The sequence below is a fragment of the Rattus norvegicus genome, chromosome 17 (assembly GCF_036323735.1).
Source record: "Rattus norvegicus strain BN/NHsdMcwi chromosome 17, GRCr8, whole genome shotgun sequence".
Classification (NCBI taxonomy): Eukaryota; Metazoa; Chordata; class Mammalia; order Rodentia; family Muridae; genus Rattus; species Rattus norvegicus.
Window position 1 is genome coordinate 81318413 of NC_086035.1, and position 16134 is coordinate 81334546.

The 16134-nt window shown below is 40.3% G+C and overlaps 1 protein-coding gene across 1 annotated transcript in view; it reads right to left on the minus strand.

Moving 5' to 3' along the window:
• Cubn (cubilin) overlaps window positions 1-16134 on the minus strand; it is a 208076-nt gene that overhangs the window by 24794 nt on the left and 167148 nt on the right. Inside the window, exons 55-59 of the mRNA NM_053332.4 lie at window positions 12322-12478; window positions 10269-10418; window positions 6639-6839; window positions 4485-4614; window positions 2333-2550 (exon numbers count right to left, since the gene is read on the minus strand). Of these exons, the coding sequence (NP_445784.3) occupies window positions 2333-2550; window positions 4485-4614; window positions 6639-6839; window positions 10269-10418; window positions 12322-12478 (856 nt within the window). The remainder of the gene's footprint in view (window positions 1-2332; window positions 2551-4484; window positions 4615-6638; window positions 6840-10268; window positions 10419-12321; window positions 12479-16134) is intronic.

Genomic DNA, 16134 nt, shown 5'->3' on the forward strand with positions numbered 1-16134 from the left:
ATGTGGACGAAAGGGATTCCAACCTCTTCTATGCAAAAATAGTTTAACTCTATGAATTGTGAATCAATTTTGAGAATAAACTAAGCATAGGTATAATATATATTAGGCACATAAAATGTAATTTCGAACTAGGCATAGTTTAACCAACCAATCTTTAGTTCGTTCATTAAGCACCAGTGACGGAGTAACTTATTTATGTCTGGGACCTCTGCAAGGCCTTGGGATTTAATTAGAATTCAGTCTCTGATTTGATTTAAGTTATAAAATATACTTTAGGATAGCCACAGTGTGCTCCAGGATCTGATCTACTTTATCTATAACAGATTCTTAAATGGTAGAAAGTGCTAATATTTCAAGCCGATCTCGCCTTTTAAAAATTGTTTAAATGTTTTTCTGGTATCCTTCAGTATATAAAATTGAGCATGGAGAGGTTAGGTTTTCCAAGAGCTCCATCACAGTCAGGAGCATGATGGGTCCCCGCATCCTGGGTACCTGAGCTCTGGCACACAGTTCTTCCCGTTTGACCACCTTCCTTCCTTTGTTGACCTGTGATTCATTCTGTCTGGGTTACACATGTGTTTTTTGTATTTATGCCTTCCTCTCGCCACAGCCCCCGAGTTTGACATTAAAGCCACCTGACTCATTCTCTAATGACTAATAACCCAGGTGAAGGAAGACAGATAGTGGCCTCTATTGTCACCATGTTTGCTGTGATCAGCAGGGGGCAGGGAACCTGGCATGTGTCATCCAAACCAACAGAACAAGTGGGATCTCAGAGCCATGGGCGCTCTAATAGAAGATGCAGAGTCGCTAAGTCCAGAAAAAAATGTTCATCTTCTTAGGTAATTTTAGTTTTGTGGATCCTGGAAGCTCAGTGGGATCATGTCCCCTCACTCACACCACTCTAGGGAGGCCTCATTCTGTGTCTTATGAGACCTGCTTTCAAGTTATTGTCACGACAGTTGAGAAAGGTAGGTGGCAAAGGGTCTTTCTGGTACAATTGTCACAATGTCCACAATTTATGAGGAACTTATGAAACATTAGTGTCTGGAGAGATGGCTCAGCAGCCAGGATCTCTTGCTTCTCAGTCAGAAGAACCCAGGACCTACAAATTGGATCCCAGGACCCGCATGGTCCAGCTCACTGGTACCAATGACTGCAGCTCCAAAGTCCCGAGCACCTTCTCTGGCCCCTGTGGGTATCTGCGCACACGTGTGCATATTCACTCACACAGACACAGGCAGACAGACATCCACACGTCACACGGATAAATAAAATAAATCTTTAAAAACAAATCCAGGGGAGCCTAACACAGAAAACAAAACGATGTTTGAAGTGTTCTTCGTTTTCAGATCACAGAGATGAAGGTGAATGGGGAAAGCTAGGCCCGGAAACAAGAGCCCAGATGATTTTCTGTGGGAAATTCCCTCACATCCTTTCTGCATCTTCTCAGAGTACGGGGTTTGTTTGAAGCTCCATTAGATCTCAGAACATCAATCACATCAATAGTCAAGGAAAAAAAAATCAAAACATTTCCCAGAGTCGAATAGAAATTATACCATTGAAGCAACTGGTGCAAACAGAGAACTGATTAAGTGCCTTTTATTTGAAAGGATGGGTGTTCCTGGACTAATCCTACATAGATAATAACTTTTCATGTGCTGTGGCCATAAGCTGGGTTCTTGGTTTCAGTTCATCCTCACACACAGCCATCCCTGCAATCTCATATGAGTCTGAGACCACCATTTCCAGACCAAATGCCTTTCAACTATCTCCTAGAATCTCCACTGAAGTATCTGTCAGGCCTTGACAACTACAAATAAGGCAACTTGATACAACATTCTCCCTGGAGAACATAGACTAAGGTATCACCATTCAGCAAATTGAGTGTAAGACTTCATTCTCAACTTGCATGCCCTAGTAGTGTTCCATCAAGCTTCAGATGCTATATCTCTGATTAATTTTTCTTTCTAAGGACCTATGGGGGCTTTGGTCCTTTCTCTACCTCCATTCCCACTTGTGGAAGTTAGAGCCTAGGCCATGTCCTATCAAGACCTCTGTACTAAGTTCTTTTCTTAGGTGTTGGGTTCTTGAAGCATTCCTTTATTTTATTTTATTTTTTTTACAGTCATAAAGTCAGTTCTTGAAATTCCCAAGAGTCTTTATCTCTCTAAGAATAAATGGACCATAGCCAATGCTGCCTTCTGTTTGGGCCTCCTATATATTTATAAAAAAATCAACTGTGGTTAGCTGGGGGCAGAGGGAATGGGAATTAAATACAGCAGAGAAGAAGAAGTCATAAGAAAAAGACTTTCACATCTCATATGCTCACCTATTGTCTCCCGGAAAAATATTTTCCAACCTCTTGCTGTTTGAGAAGAATCTGTCTTGAACAGCAGGGTCAGGCTGCTATTGGTGCTCTTAACAGTTTGTGGACGCGTGGAACCACAGAACTTTCCAAGAGATCGATTTCCAATGCTGGGACCATCAAACACCTCCAGGAAGTCATGTGCACAAAGGTTGGAAGGAGCCACATCGAAATCATTGAACCTGTAAAGGGTACCTGGTTATTGCTTATGTCTTCTTCTGTGCCCATTAAACCACACCTGTAGTTCTGGTAATGATAAAGAAGAAAAGCAAAAACCTGACAACACAGTCCTCGAGCTTCTCGGGGGAAGGAATCTTGTAAATAAGACATTACTGATGGACTGAAGGCAGTATTTGTTTGGTAGCTATTATAACTGATAACTGTGGTAGGAACTGGGGATATAAAAATGAGTAAGATACAGTTCTATGCTTCCAGATAATCTGGGCCTATGTTCAATAGAGTTCAATTTTTAGATACCACAATTTCATATCTACATAATGTGCTTTGGTCACATTTTTGATCCTCCCTGATCCCCATCATCGTATCTCACCCTGTCTCTCCTGCTGAACCTCAAGCTGCTACATGTCCTGTTTTGATGTGATCTACCACATTTAGAGCACAGGTAGAGGGTACTGTCTTAACGAGGGCAACTGCACCTCTAAGAAACCTGACTCCTTTCAGCACATCTTACCATTACCTGCGTGTAACTCCTAAAATCCTCCTTTCTTCCTTGTGCTGTATGATAAGTGACAGTGTTGTTTTATTATTTATTTATGGGGAAAACATTAAGACAAGTGGAAGAAAATCTGGTTTCATATAGCTTAGTTATGGTTCTTCCAGTCTCTTGTCTCCTTCTTCCAAAATGGCCACACAAATGCTGACAGTAAGCCTCAGAGTTCATAAACTATCAGTCACAAATAGGGGATGGAGGGGTATTGTCACAGCTTGTCAAGCTTCTAGGTAGAAAATTCTGTACTCTAATCAAGTATCCTCCGATTTCATTTCACAGGCTAGAAGTTTCAGGTATCAGTGAGATTGAAATAAACCATGTTAAGAGAAAGAAGACTCACACTTTAGACTTCTGGGTAATGGGGGCTGCATTTTCTTTATCAGTCTTGCTTGAAATAAGTAGAATTAGACAGATAATTTACAAATGACATAGCTGCGGTGGTTTGAAAATGTTTGGCACAAGGAGTGGCACTATTAGGAGATGTGGCCTTTTTGGAGTCTTGTTGGAGGAAATATGTAACTGTGGGGGTGGGCAATGAGACCCTCTTCCTAACTGCCTGTGAGTCAGTCTTCTCCTGGCTGCCTTCTGATCAAGATGTACAATTCTCAGCTCCTTTTCCAGTATCATGCCTGTCTGGATGCTGCCGTGCTTCCCGCCATGATAATAATGGACTGAACTTCTGAAACTATAAGCCAGCCCCAATTAAATGCTATCCTTCATAAGAGTTGCTTTGGTCATGGTGTCTCTTTACAGCAGTGGAAACCCTAACCAAGGCAATATTATGTAAAGCAACAATTTAGAGTTGCTTTGATTAGCAAATAAAAATAAACTTTATGGGACTAAGTTTATCCTCAGGAGATAAGATAGGACATTGGCTTTGGGAAACAGTAAATGAGAACCCAGATTTTTACTCTTCATTTAAATATGTGTTACCTTAGAGAAGATGTGAGCCCTTTTGGGACACATACACAAATACACATGTATATTTCTCATGATGTTTTAACAGTACAAAAAACATTAAAGGAAAGTGTTGAGCAGAACTTCTCATGTACAGTAAATGTTTAGCAAATGGCAACTCTTCGTCCTAACCCGTCATATCTTCTTTGATTTTAAGAAAGGCTTGTAAACTGATAGCTACTGTAAGACGCTCCTTCACAGCTGTTGAGAAATTACAAGGATTGTTTTAACTGGTGAAGCTTCTGTTTTCACCTCAATCTCTACTGGATTGGGTGGAGGGTGGGGGCTGTCCTGCCATGTGGGACCCCTCTGCTTTTCTCTAGATCCCAGCTAAGCCACCATGAGAACTCATACTGTCAGCAAGGCAGCTTTCCTGTGAACAGAGCTGAAGACATTTTCTAATGTAGACCCTTTTTTTTTCTTACATACCTGATTATTATCACTCTGCTGCTTCTAACATGGAGGCTGTAGACACAGTAGAGGTTGTTGGGGTAGTTGCTGTATGAGTAGGAAGGGCTCCTAAGGATTCCAGAGGATTCATTGTAGATCCCACCACAGGCTAGAACAGAAGACAAGGGAGCGTGCAGAAGGTGGTAATTCACAACATAAGCAAATCATTTTGGGGATAGTCTAAGCTATTGTTTACTGTCTCCTGACAGAGTTCATATTGATTGCTCTTCAGATGACCTAACCTCCTTCATTGTGTTTAAAAATAAATTTGACCTTTCCAGGGAAAAGAAATGTAGAAGTATATTTTAAGGCACATTTTGGAAGGTAATAAATCCAAGACAAACAGTGTGAGTGCAAAAGGAAAGAAGGCTTCATGTATTGGGATGTCTGCCTCTCACTCTAAATGACTGGTTGACAGATGACATGGCAACGGGATGCTCAAAGACAGCAGGCAGAACTCTATTTGTTCTCCTCATAGGGGAGACTACAATGCAGAAATCTGAAACCATGGATCTGGTCCTCTCCAGTAGGGATAGACACTCACAGGGTAAAGTGTTACTTCTGTGGTTCAAATGTCTCGCTCTTGGGTTCTACAGATTTTTACTTAGTTGTGAGACTGATAGAGTTTATGCTTATGTAAATTTTTTGTGTCATTTGTCTTCAATAAGCATGAGGATGTTTGGCCTACTCCCTGATCTAACTCCAGCCATTAACAGCCCTTTGCAGTACTCCGTAGTCAACAATGTAATCACTACAAAATATAATAAAAATTTCCATTATGACTATTAAGGTATTGTCTTTGTGTAGCTTTCATCTAGGAAGGATCAGATATTCCCACCTAATGCTGGTATTCTTGGAGCATGTTTATTTGTTTTATGATTCTAAAATTACAGGAAGCTTGTATATTTTGATTATGTTTCTATGGTTACCAATGAACATACTCCACCAACATATCTCCACGATTAGACAAAATCTGTGGCTGTTATTTAAGGTTTTTGTTTATTTGGTTTTGCCTCAACTCTGCCCATTACTGGGCATATTCTTTTCTGTGCCAAAAGTCTTCATGCATTTAGACCCCTGGGTACAGCTCATGAATTAAATGTCAGCTTGGGTGGCAACCGCTCTATTTTCTTTGAGGCTAATTACATGATCTCTGAAAGCTTATCAGTGCCCAAACAACTTCCATCTCCACAAACTGCCAAGACTTGAAGCCAGTAGCAACAATATTCTTAAAATAAGACTTAAAGGGGTTGATAGAACCGTGTTTGTCACACTTTAAGACACTAAGGGGTAAAAAAGCAAAATATACATCAGGGGCCTAATTATTCAAATTATCCAATTAGCTAATTAGTTAACTAAAAGAATAAAACAAATCCTCTTCCTCTTCATCTCAGAGCACAAGAGGAGATGCATTTTATTCTGTTGATGCAATCTGGCATAAAAAGCATCAGAAAATCATTCTTTTTAGTCACTGAGGATCAGGAACTAGACCCCAGCTGTGGAGAACAAATCATGAGACTCTTTACATGCATAAACACCAGGTCGTATTCTCATGAAGTTCATGAGGAGAAACAACTTCCTTTCCTACCATTAGCCATTCGTGTGGTTAAGCAAAGACAGAACAAACTCAGGAACGGTTTTGTGTGCCTGTTTCACTGAAGTGGCTGTGTAGGATAAGCTTCTGTCACAAAATCAATCTCAATTCTCTGTTTTATGTTCAGAGGGTAATTTTAGCCAAATTTCAGGGGGAAATGTCAATTTTTATTTTATTTTTAAAAAAATATGTATTTTAAAATTTATGCACGTCTGTATGCCTGTTTGTCTGTGTGTGTGTTACATGCATACAGTACTCATGGAGGTCTGAAAAGGGCATTTAAGGCCATCTGAGTAGTGGGAACCAAACCCAGGTCCTCTGAAAAAGCAGCAAGTTCTTTTAGTCACAGAATCATCTCCACAGCCTCCAATGATTTATTTTAAAGAAAATTAACTATTTTTTTACCATGTGCCTAATTAATCATTTTCAGTCTTAATATTTCTGAACCTTCAAGTTGGCGACACATGATGAATAATAACAAAAACTACTTATGGCAAATTACACAAGACAAGAAAATTCCAAAGGACAGCAGCACTCACTGATGGCTCTGTAGGAAATCTTGAAGCCAAAGTCTGTGGTGTATGCATCAGAATAGAAGTTGAGCAACACTGGGCCGTCCACAGTGAGGGGACGCAAAGTTTCAGAACCACATATGGTCACGAGAGGAGTGGAAGAGAGGTTACGACCTTTGATGATGTGCAAGCCATCATGATCACAGGTTCCGGTGATAGCTGAGCGATCTACAAAGAGCACAGAACGACTAGCATCAGAGCAGAAATGCAGACAAAATACTACGATTCTGTAACTGACGTAGAAATCACAAACAAAATTAGGAAATGATTTTCTTTATGTGACTTCAGCTCCACAGGAAATATTTCCCCAAGAGGCAAAACATGAGCAGACAAGAGAAAGCAGACAGAACTCTATCTAGTTGCTACTCAGAATTCCCTTCCTATACAGAACCATTCTGATTACCCAGGAATTATCAACCAGAGCAACTTGCCTCCCAGAGGTTATGCAAAGTGATATCTGAAGATAATTTTTGCTGTCATGTAGGAGAATGGGATAGAGGACAGGGAAGCCAGTAGATGGACTTAAACACTCGTGGGGCCATTCCTAAACACTGAGAAGACTTTCCATAAAGCAAAACAGAGCAAACAAAACAAACAAACATAAAAACCCATGCAGCCCACAATGTCAATATTGCTGCTCTTAAGAAAAATGTCACACAGCGCCTGGATACAGATAAGAATGACCGTGAGCAGAACATGAGGAACCCCCTGATAGTTCCTGACAACCATTTCCAATGTTCATGCAGAACATCAATTTCAGGGCTTTAGTGATTGTAAATTTATATCAACGTCGTCTTCTAACTTAAAGAAAAGGTGCATTCTATCTCCCCTCCTGCAAGACAACATAAAGCAGCTTCCAAAGGCATTAAGAAGACGTTTGCCCCTGTTGCACACATTTTTATGTAGGTGTCAACTCTCAGAACATCATAGAAACACAGTCATTATAACCTGATTCTTATTAACATAGAGAAGCATCATATGTAAGCATGTTGTCCTCTAAAACATTTTACGAATGTACTCATGAAACTAAACATGTTGTAAAAGATACATCGTTGTATATAAATATTTGAAGTCTCTTATTTGTGAGAACAAACTTACAGAGTTTGAGATACTAGAACTGAGTATTTTCCAGGTTTCCCCAAAGGCTCTTGGGCAAAGTATTCCCGGTTGATGCTCCCATAGCACTGTAAGAATTTAATAGCCTTCCCAATTCTACATTCTGACACCACCCATTGAGAATCAATCCCTAGCTCTCTGCTCCTTGTACTGTGGCCCTGGCCCATGAGACTACTTTCTCTGTGTGTGATTTCATTATTCTGAACTTTTCTCACAAATGAAATCACAGAATACGCAATGTTTTGTATGTGGTTTGTTTTTTTATTTAGTCTATAGAAATTTATTTAGTTATCAAAAATGTATAAGATTGCTAAACCAAAAGTCACACACTGCAGGGAAACATTACCAATGCTGAGTTTGATTCTTGGTCTCACACTAGGTCAATGTGCCTGCTGCTCTTGTATCCTCTCAGACTCAAACATACAGAAATATGTTGGCGTAATGACAGATTAATTGAAGTTTATAGATAGCTGATTTGTGAGAAAGTGAAACTATGACCCTGAGTAGGCAAAAACACACACCTATTGGAAGGGATTTCTATCGTCTTCACCAAACATCTAGTGTATATTAGCTGTCACAGCCTAGCTTACACTAACAACCTTACTGGGCAAACAGCCCTGTCCTTGGAGTTGAGAAATGGGTAGAGTGTGTGCTTGGACACTTTGCCACTGGGGAATCTGAACATGGGGGATGGTGCTCACAGAACACATATGAAGGGATATCCCATGGTGCTATTTCAGGAAAGCAGAATGGATCCTAATCTTGTCTACCCACTCACTCATTCAGTATGGATTGACTGCCCATTCTGACTCGAAGGATCACTTCTCTCATTGGCCAGTTTACAGAGATTGTAGGTATGTATTTATATGCATGTGTGTCAAGTACAGAAAGGAATACATTAAAACCAATGCGCACGACCTGATGGCATAGGCCTATAATCCCAGCTACTTGGGAGGCTGAGGCATTTTGCTAGTTTGAGGCCAACCAAGTCAATAGAGCAAGTTCATGGCCAACTTGAGGAGTTTAGCCAGACTCTACCTCAAAACAAAAAATGAAATAGGCCTCGGGACATAGCTCAGTGGCAGATCACTTGCCAATCTTGATGTACATCCCTTAGTCCAATGCCCTGTGCTTGAAAAATATGATGCTCTGTTAAAATTTAACAGGTTTCAGATGCATTATCCTTAAGCAATTTTATGTGGTGCCTATCTCTTTAAAGTTATTATATTTTTTCAGTTCTTCATAGAATATATAATATGGTACTGATGTTTTTTTTAAAAACCATAAGGAAGCCAGGCCTGTGACCTTGGCTTCTCTGCAGACTGAAGCAGGAGTTAGAGGCATGCTTGATTTACATCAAAACTCAAGACCAGCTTGGGCAGCTTAATGACACCCTGTTTCACAATAAAAAGTAATGGGTGTGGCTATAGCTTGTCTGCAGAGTGTTTGCTGCTCATGCAATAGGCCCCAAGTTCAATCTTCGGTATGAAGATAAAAGGGTATAATTTTATTTCCACTTCCATTACATTTCAAAAGGTGTTTATTAATATCTTCAAGGGGACGTTTTAGACCATTCTGCCTACACACCTCTCTCTCATTAATCACTTGATTATTTGTAACTTGCCTGAGATAAACTGAATCCTTGGATATTATCAAAAGACAAAAGTTGAGTAATGGTGAATATATGGGAATGTAAATTACTTCAGCCATGAAGGAAAAGAGGGCCCTCTCAAAAATTTAATAATAGACATATGCTATTATCCAGTAACTCCACTTCTGGGCATACACCCGAGGAGGAAGTGAAGTCAGTGTGATGAAGACTGACCTGTTCCTCCATGTTTGCTGCATGATTATCCATAATAGCCAAGACATGAAATCAACCCAAATGTCCTTTGCCTGGTGAATCAAGAGAATGACACAGACAGACAGGCAAACAGGCAGTTGGATAGACAGATGGATGGACGGGTGGACAAAAGAACACAATAGACCACTGTCCTGTCCTTACAAGAAGGACATAACTGTAGTTGGTGACAACATGGATGGATTTTAAAGCATTACGCTAAATGAAAGAAGTCATACACAGGAAACTATTGCACACGTTCTCACTTCTCTGTGAAACCTAACACCACTGCACTTGTAGAGCAGAACACTGGTTACTAAAGGCCAGGAAGGGAAGATGTCTATCAGAGGTCACAGTACGTGACCTTATCTTGCAAAAAGAATAACTCCAAAAAATCTATGGTACGGGGATTATATTAATAAGGGTGCATTATCTACCTGAATATTGCTAAAGGAATAGAGTCTCCATATCCTCAAGATCAAGACATTGTAGTTTGTTAGTAGATGTTTTAACTAGATTCACATGGCCATGTCGTAATCTATCCCTTTACCAAAACCTTTACAAACACCCTATGTCAACAGTGTAGATATATGACTTTTATCAGCTAACATTAATTAATTTTTGGAAAAGAGTGAATATACCTTCCAAATGAAAGGACACAAAAGTCAGGATGACCAGAGACTGAGGGTCAGCGTCTATGAGGTAGGTGCAGTTCATGTTGTTGTCGTATTGCTTCGGGAAGTTTGGAGAGATGATGTCACCAGTGGAGGTATTGAATGTGCGTCCGCACCCTGCAGGAGAATAAAAACAAAATCGGGATATTCATTATCATCTGTAGCACCTTTTTCATAAAAAAAAAAGAGATAGATATGACTTCCATTTCACGAAGTCTCCAGAGAGATTACAAATGAAGGAGAGCACCTAGAGGAGTCTGTGTTTCATCGATCAATGTGTGTGCAAAATAAAATCATATTTTAGAATGTCATGAGGAATTTTAGATGCTAAGTAGTAGATATTTTGCCACATGACAGACTTCAAATCTCACGATATTTTTAAAAGAAAAATGATCACAGGTTAAACATAGTTCATGTAAAGAAACAACACAAGATGAAAGCAATTTTCAGGACTGGGCAGGTGACTCAGTCTGTTCAGTGCTAGCCCTGCAAGCATAGAGACCTGAGCTCAGTATTAGAATCAAGGCAAAACCAAACTCAGACGTGGTGGTGTGCTTTTAGGGTTCCAGCTGTAGGGAGAGAGAGTGAGGCAGGACCCCTGGCTGGCCAGCCACTCCAGCATATATAGTAAGGTCCAGGCCAATTTCAGAGTCTTCATCAACAAAACAGAACAAAACAAAAGGGTGGGTAGCACCTGACGAATACCTGAGCTTGTCTTGTGCACTCACATACACACAATATATACCTACACACAGGACCAAGCAAAAACATGCACATGAACACACATACGAAGCGAAGTCTGCCTGAATATTACTTAATACTTTATTTCAAAAGTATTATGTTAATCACCTTGAGAGTTTATAAAGTGTTTTCTAATTGTCTTATGAGAAAACTATTACTTTCAGGAAGAATCCAATCATAATAACGACGTTAATTGCTTTTCAAAGCTAGTTTTATTTACTAGCCCATATTTATCAGATTCTCACATGAATTCCGGGTGTCAGACACACAGATACACAAGGCATGTGTATTAGCACACACCTCTGCTCCCAGCTCTTCCAGAAGCAGTTAAGAGTGTAGGTCCAAGGCAAGCCTGAGCTTCCTGTACTGGATGTTCAGGGCTAGCATAGGCATCTAGCTGGATGCTGTGCCGAAACTTAAAAAGCAGCAAAGGAAGGGCTGGGGATGTAGTTCTGTACTAGTGTTTATCTGGCATATATAAAGCCCTAGGTTCAACCATAGCGTTGCAGAGAGAGAGAGAGAGAGAGAGAGAGAGAGAGAGAGAGAGAGAGAGAGAGAGAGAGAGAAAACACCTAATACCTTTGCATTACTAAAGTGACACTTGTTTTCATATACTTCTAATTTATGTCACTCTCTGACCTGAGAATCATGACAATACATGTATCCTTTTATACTTGTTATACTGAGTAAATGAACATCTCTACCTCCGCCCTTTCTTTCATACACTCACACGCGCACACACGCATGTACGGACAGCTCATCTGAATAGCCAGGCGAGATCTGAAGTTGGCCATCATCACTCCCTTTCCATCCCCTTGTCTTTTTCTTCCTGTCTGAAACATCCGTTGACTACATGGTTCCCTCCAGTTCCTTTCCTCAAGCTTTTCCCTGAACAGTGCCTTGCAAACAGTGAACACCTGATTTGTTTCAGTCAGTGCACAGGCCACAGCACCTCAGACTTGAAAATGGCTACAGGTGCCAGGGACCTAACTTGTGCTCAGCAGAGGACTGGAGCCTCTTGAATTGTGTTCACTTGACTTGCTCTTGAACCCCTCCCCCTAAATTCATTCCACAGTCCAGTCTTCCCTTCCTTTTCCTTATCAAGAGGTGGGCATGGACTGCAAATGCCTGTATCTTACTGACTACTGAAGGAAGGACATTCCTTCAGAATTAGGTGGTTTTCCAATGTTTCTTCCGGGGACCCTACCGAGCCACTCTTGATGTGGCTCTCTCACTATTTCCCTCCTTCCACAGCACTTTAGATTGCATTGTTACTTACGGCTAATGAAGGATGCAGAGAAGCCCTGGGCTGCCATCTCCTCAGATTGGAAGACAGCAGTGAAAATGTTCCCTGATGTGACAATGGGACTTGGAGCCACATCTCCACAGCTCGTGGCTAACAGGGTCTTATTGATCATCAACCTTCCTTCCCAAACCTGTTGGGGTCAAAAACATGACTTAATACTGTTTTTCACCCGTCAATGTCTTACCATATTTAGGCTTGAAAATAACTGTATTCCATTAAAAAAAATAAGATTAAGTAAGTCATGGGCAAGTCTGGAATTTTTTTTTTTTCGAACCTGGTTTTTGAGTGGCTTAATCTCATTCTGGTTGCTGTAAGAAGATTGTGATTGGTTTTGTAGAGCTGGGCAGAGAGGTTTTAAGGAACGATCCGGTTACTCCTGGTTGGTCTATATTAGGTGATCTTGCCTTCTACAAGGGCATTTGGCCATGAAAGTAGTCTCATTCAGTCTGGAAGGCGGTGACTAAAGGAAATGAGCCAAGGACGCTGTGTACAGCTCCTCCTAAAACTCTTAGGGGTGGCAGGAGCGTATTGATGTCTCTTAATTCAACCCTATCCAATACCGGTGATTTGTGTTTGCACTTTTGATTTTTGTCAGTCTTGCAATAGATTGATCCATCTTATTGGTTTTTTTTTTAAATTTTACTCCTCTTGTCAAATTCATGGCTTTCTCTTATTATCGTTATTTTTCTTCACTGATGGCTTTGACTTTATTTTTAAAAGGAACACAAAATCTTTAGTGTTATCAAGTCACTTTTCAACGGAGTTTTTGCCATAATCAATATACCTGAATGGTCTTATTTTCATTGATTCCATTCTGTGTGCTTTTGAGTTTCCTTTGAGACTTCATCTCTGACCCATGGCTTATTTTAAGGTGTTTGATATCCGTGTATTTAGAGATTTGAGGAGAGGATTTGCCAAAATCCTCTCTGCGGTTTCAGACCTGACTAATGGCAGTAACAAAAATTTTCCCTGCCAAGCCCAGTGTCCTCCTATAACTTTCCTGCAGCCAACATGTTCCCATCTCTGAAGTGAGTTGCTGCATGGGACTGAGGCCCTGGTGGCCAGGTACACTCTCACACTCTGGTGCATTCCTACGGCAGGCACCTTCCCCAGGAGGTCTCTTTTTCAGCAGCCCCTAGCCAGAGACATTCAGGGCACCTTTAAGACCTTTCTGTGAGGGCAAAGGAGGGAATTAGAAATGTTTCCTTCCACTCTTCACTCAGTACTGAGTATTTTCTGCCTGCCTTTGGGGCTCAGACAGTCATGCATCAGTTCTCTCTCTATTCTGACTACTTGACCCTCACCAGGTTCTTATCAAAAAGTAAGTCGGGAAGAGCCCACATCTTTGCCCCTTTCACCTCTTGACTGTGACAGTTCAGGAAGCGATTAAAGACTTGATTTCTACATTCACTCTGGCTGGTTGTTTTAGCTGACTGCTCACCCTTTTTCTATTATTGCTTAGTAATTTGCCCTTACCCTTATCCCACCAGAGAAAATATTCTTTGCAGTTTAGAACTTTGATTTTTTTTTAATCTTAGCGTGTGGTCTGTCCTGGTATGTGACAAAGACATCCTGAAATGTATATGCTACTGCTGATGTATAGTTTCTTTTACATCTGCCCTTTGTATCCTAATGCTTCATGGTTTCAGAGTTCACTTCACCCTGGTAAGTTGTTATTTGGATGCCCTATGAGTTACTGAGGAGAACGAGTGTGGAAATCGTAACCCGACTGTAAAGCTATCTTCATAGCTCTCTCCAGTTTTGTTCCCCATCTTTCCTGGCACTATTTCTTCATGAATGGACATTTAGACACATTTCATCTTCCTGGTAGACTGATTATTTTATTCCACAGCGATTTATTTTTAGCTTTGAACTCCATTTTAGCAGGTGTTAATATGGCCAGTACTGATTTTTTTAATTAATGTTTTCATGTTTTATCATTTTAAATCCTTTTCTTTCAACCTACCAATATGGGCTTCAATAACCTGGTGTAACTAAGTTATTTAACTCTCTTTCTCTGTCTCTGTCTCTGTCTCTGTCTCTGTCTCTCTCTCTCTCTCTCTCTCTCTCTCTCTCTCTCATGGGGTCTCAATTTTCTGCTTGGGTTCTATTTTCTTCCTCTACTCCTCGATCCGCTGTGTATTTTTTCTTGATTTCCTAGATATACATTGGAATGCACTGTTTCTCCTAGGCCTTCCTACCTGTGCGTTAGTTGTTATTATCCTTGGCGTTAAAGTGAACATGCACGACTGCTGACGTTTACACGGACGTTCACCTGGGGCCATTTGGAGGGGAGCGTGGAAATGCAGCCTGCACTTGGGTGCCTTTCCCACTTTCCATTGTCAGACACCATTATAGTCTTCCGTTTAAATTACTAAATAGAGGCCATAAGTTTATATGGAAAGGCATGTTCTAACTGAAGCACACATTTCTGCTCAGTTCTTGGTTCCCTCCTTTTCCCTTGTACTCCAAAGTTCCTCTCCACACCACTTTATCTCGCTTAAATACATTCCCTTAAGCAATCGTTAATGGTAAGTACCTTACAGATATTTTCTATGGGCTTCCTTTTTGTATGGGAATTTTTAAATTCTTCCTTGTACATTGAGTCATTTTTGAGATGCTAAATTTTCTTGCTGACAGTTCTTTTATTTCAGAACTTCATTATTTCTTTGACTATCTGTCAGTTGAATTGTTTTCTTTCCTTCTAAAACTACCGTGATAGGACTGTTGGGTATTTTGTTATTATTCATGGGCCCCTAAGGCTCTGTTCATGTTTGATTGCTATTTTAAAGTTGATTTTCCCTTTATTGTTCCAAGCAGTGACTTCTGTTGTTCTGTCTTCAAACTTACCTTTGTCATCTCCACTTAACTATTGAAATTAAAGTTACTTCTATTGCATTGTTTTTAGTTCTATAATTTGCTTTTAGTTCCTCATCAAAACACCATTTCTTTGTCAAGATGTTTATTACTTATTTGTCATGAGAAAGCTTTAAAGAGGACTCTTTGGCGATACCTGAGGAGGTTTGATGACGGCAGTACTAACATCCTTGTCACACATGTCCAACATCTGTGTCATCCCAGGGTTGAGATAACTTGATAAGTTTTCCTCACTCAGTGTGTAATAGTCTTTGTTTGTCTAGAACAGTGTCACATGCTTATGTTCAATGCATAATCTGGAACATACTTCCGGGCTCTGTTTCCAATGGTGATTGGATTTTCTGAAGATCTGTGGTATACTTTTCTTCACCTAGGTCTTTATGGAACTTCTGGGGTGCTTCTTGTATTTTCTTACTTTTATTTTTTGAGACAGTGTGTCGTGTGGATCAGGCAGTCCTCAAACTTCTAATGTAGTCAAGAATGAGTTGGACACCCTGGTCCTCCTGCCTCTACTCTTGAATGCTAGGGTTACATGTGTGTAAAGTCAGGCCTAGTCTAGTTAATGCTTTCTAAATCTACAGAGTTCCCTTCATATGTTTTTACCTCTGTGCATTTCTCCATCAAAGAGGAAGAGTTGAGTAGGATTTCCCCACTAGTACTCTTGTAGGGAATCAGAAGAATATTTCTGATTTTTTGAACAAAGAAGGACTTTGGACCTTTTACCGTTCTGTCTACTTTTCCTACTGTCTACAAAGGGAATAATCCTTGACTCAAAGACACTAAGGATCTGCCCACTCCAAGGAGTTTGCTATCCCTGGGTCCCTTTAGTCATGATTTCCATCTATAAAGAAGCATCCTTTGGCATTAACAAGTGTTCATAACACAGTTATTATAATCTTGCTACTGAAA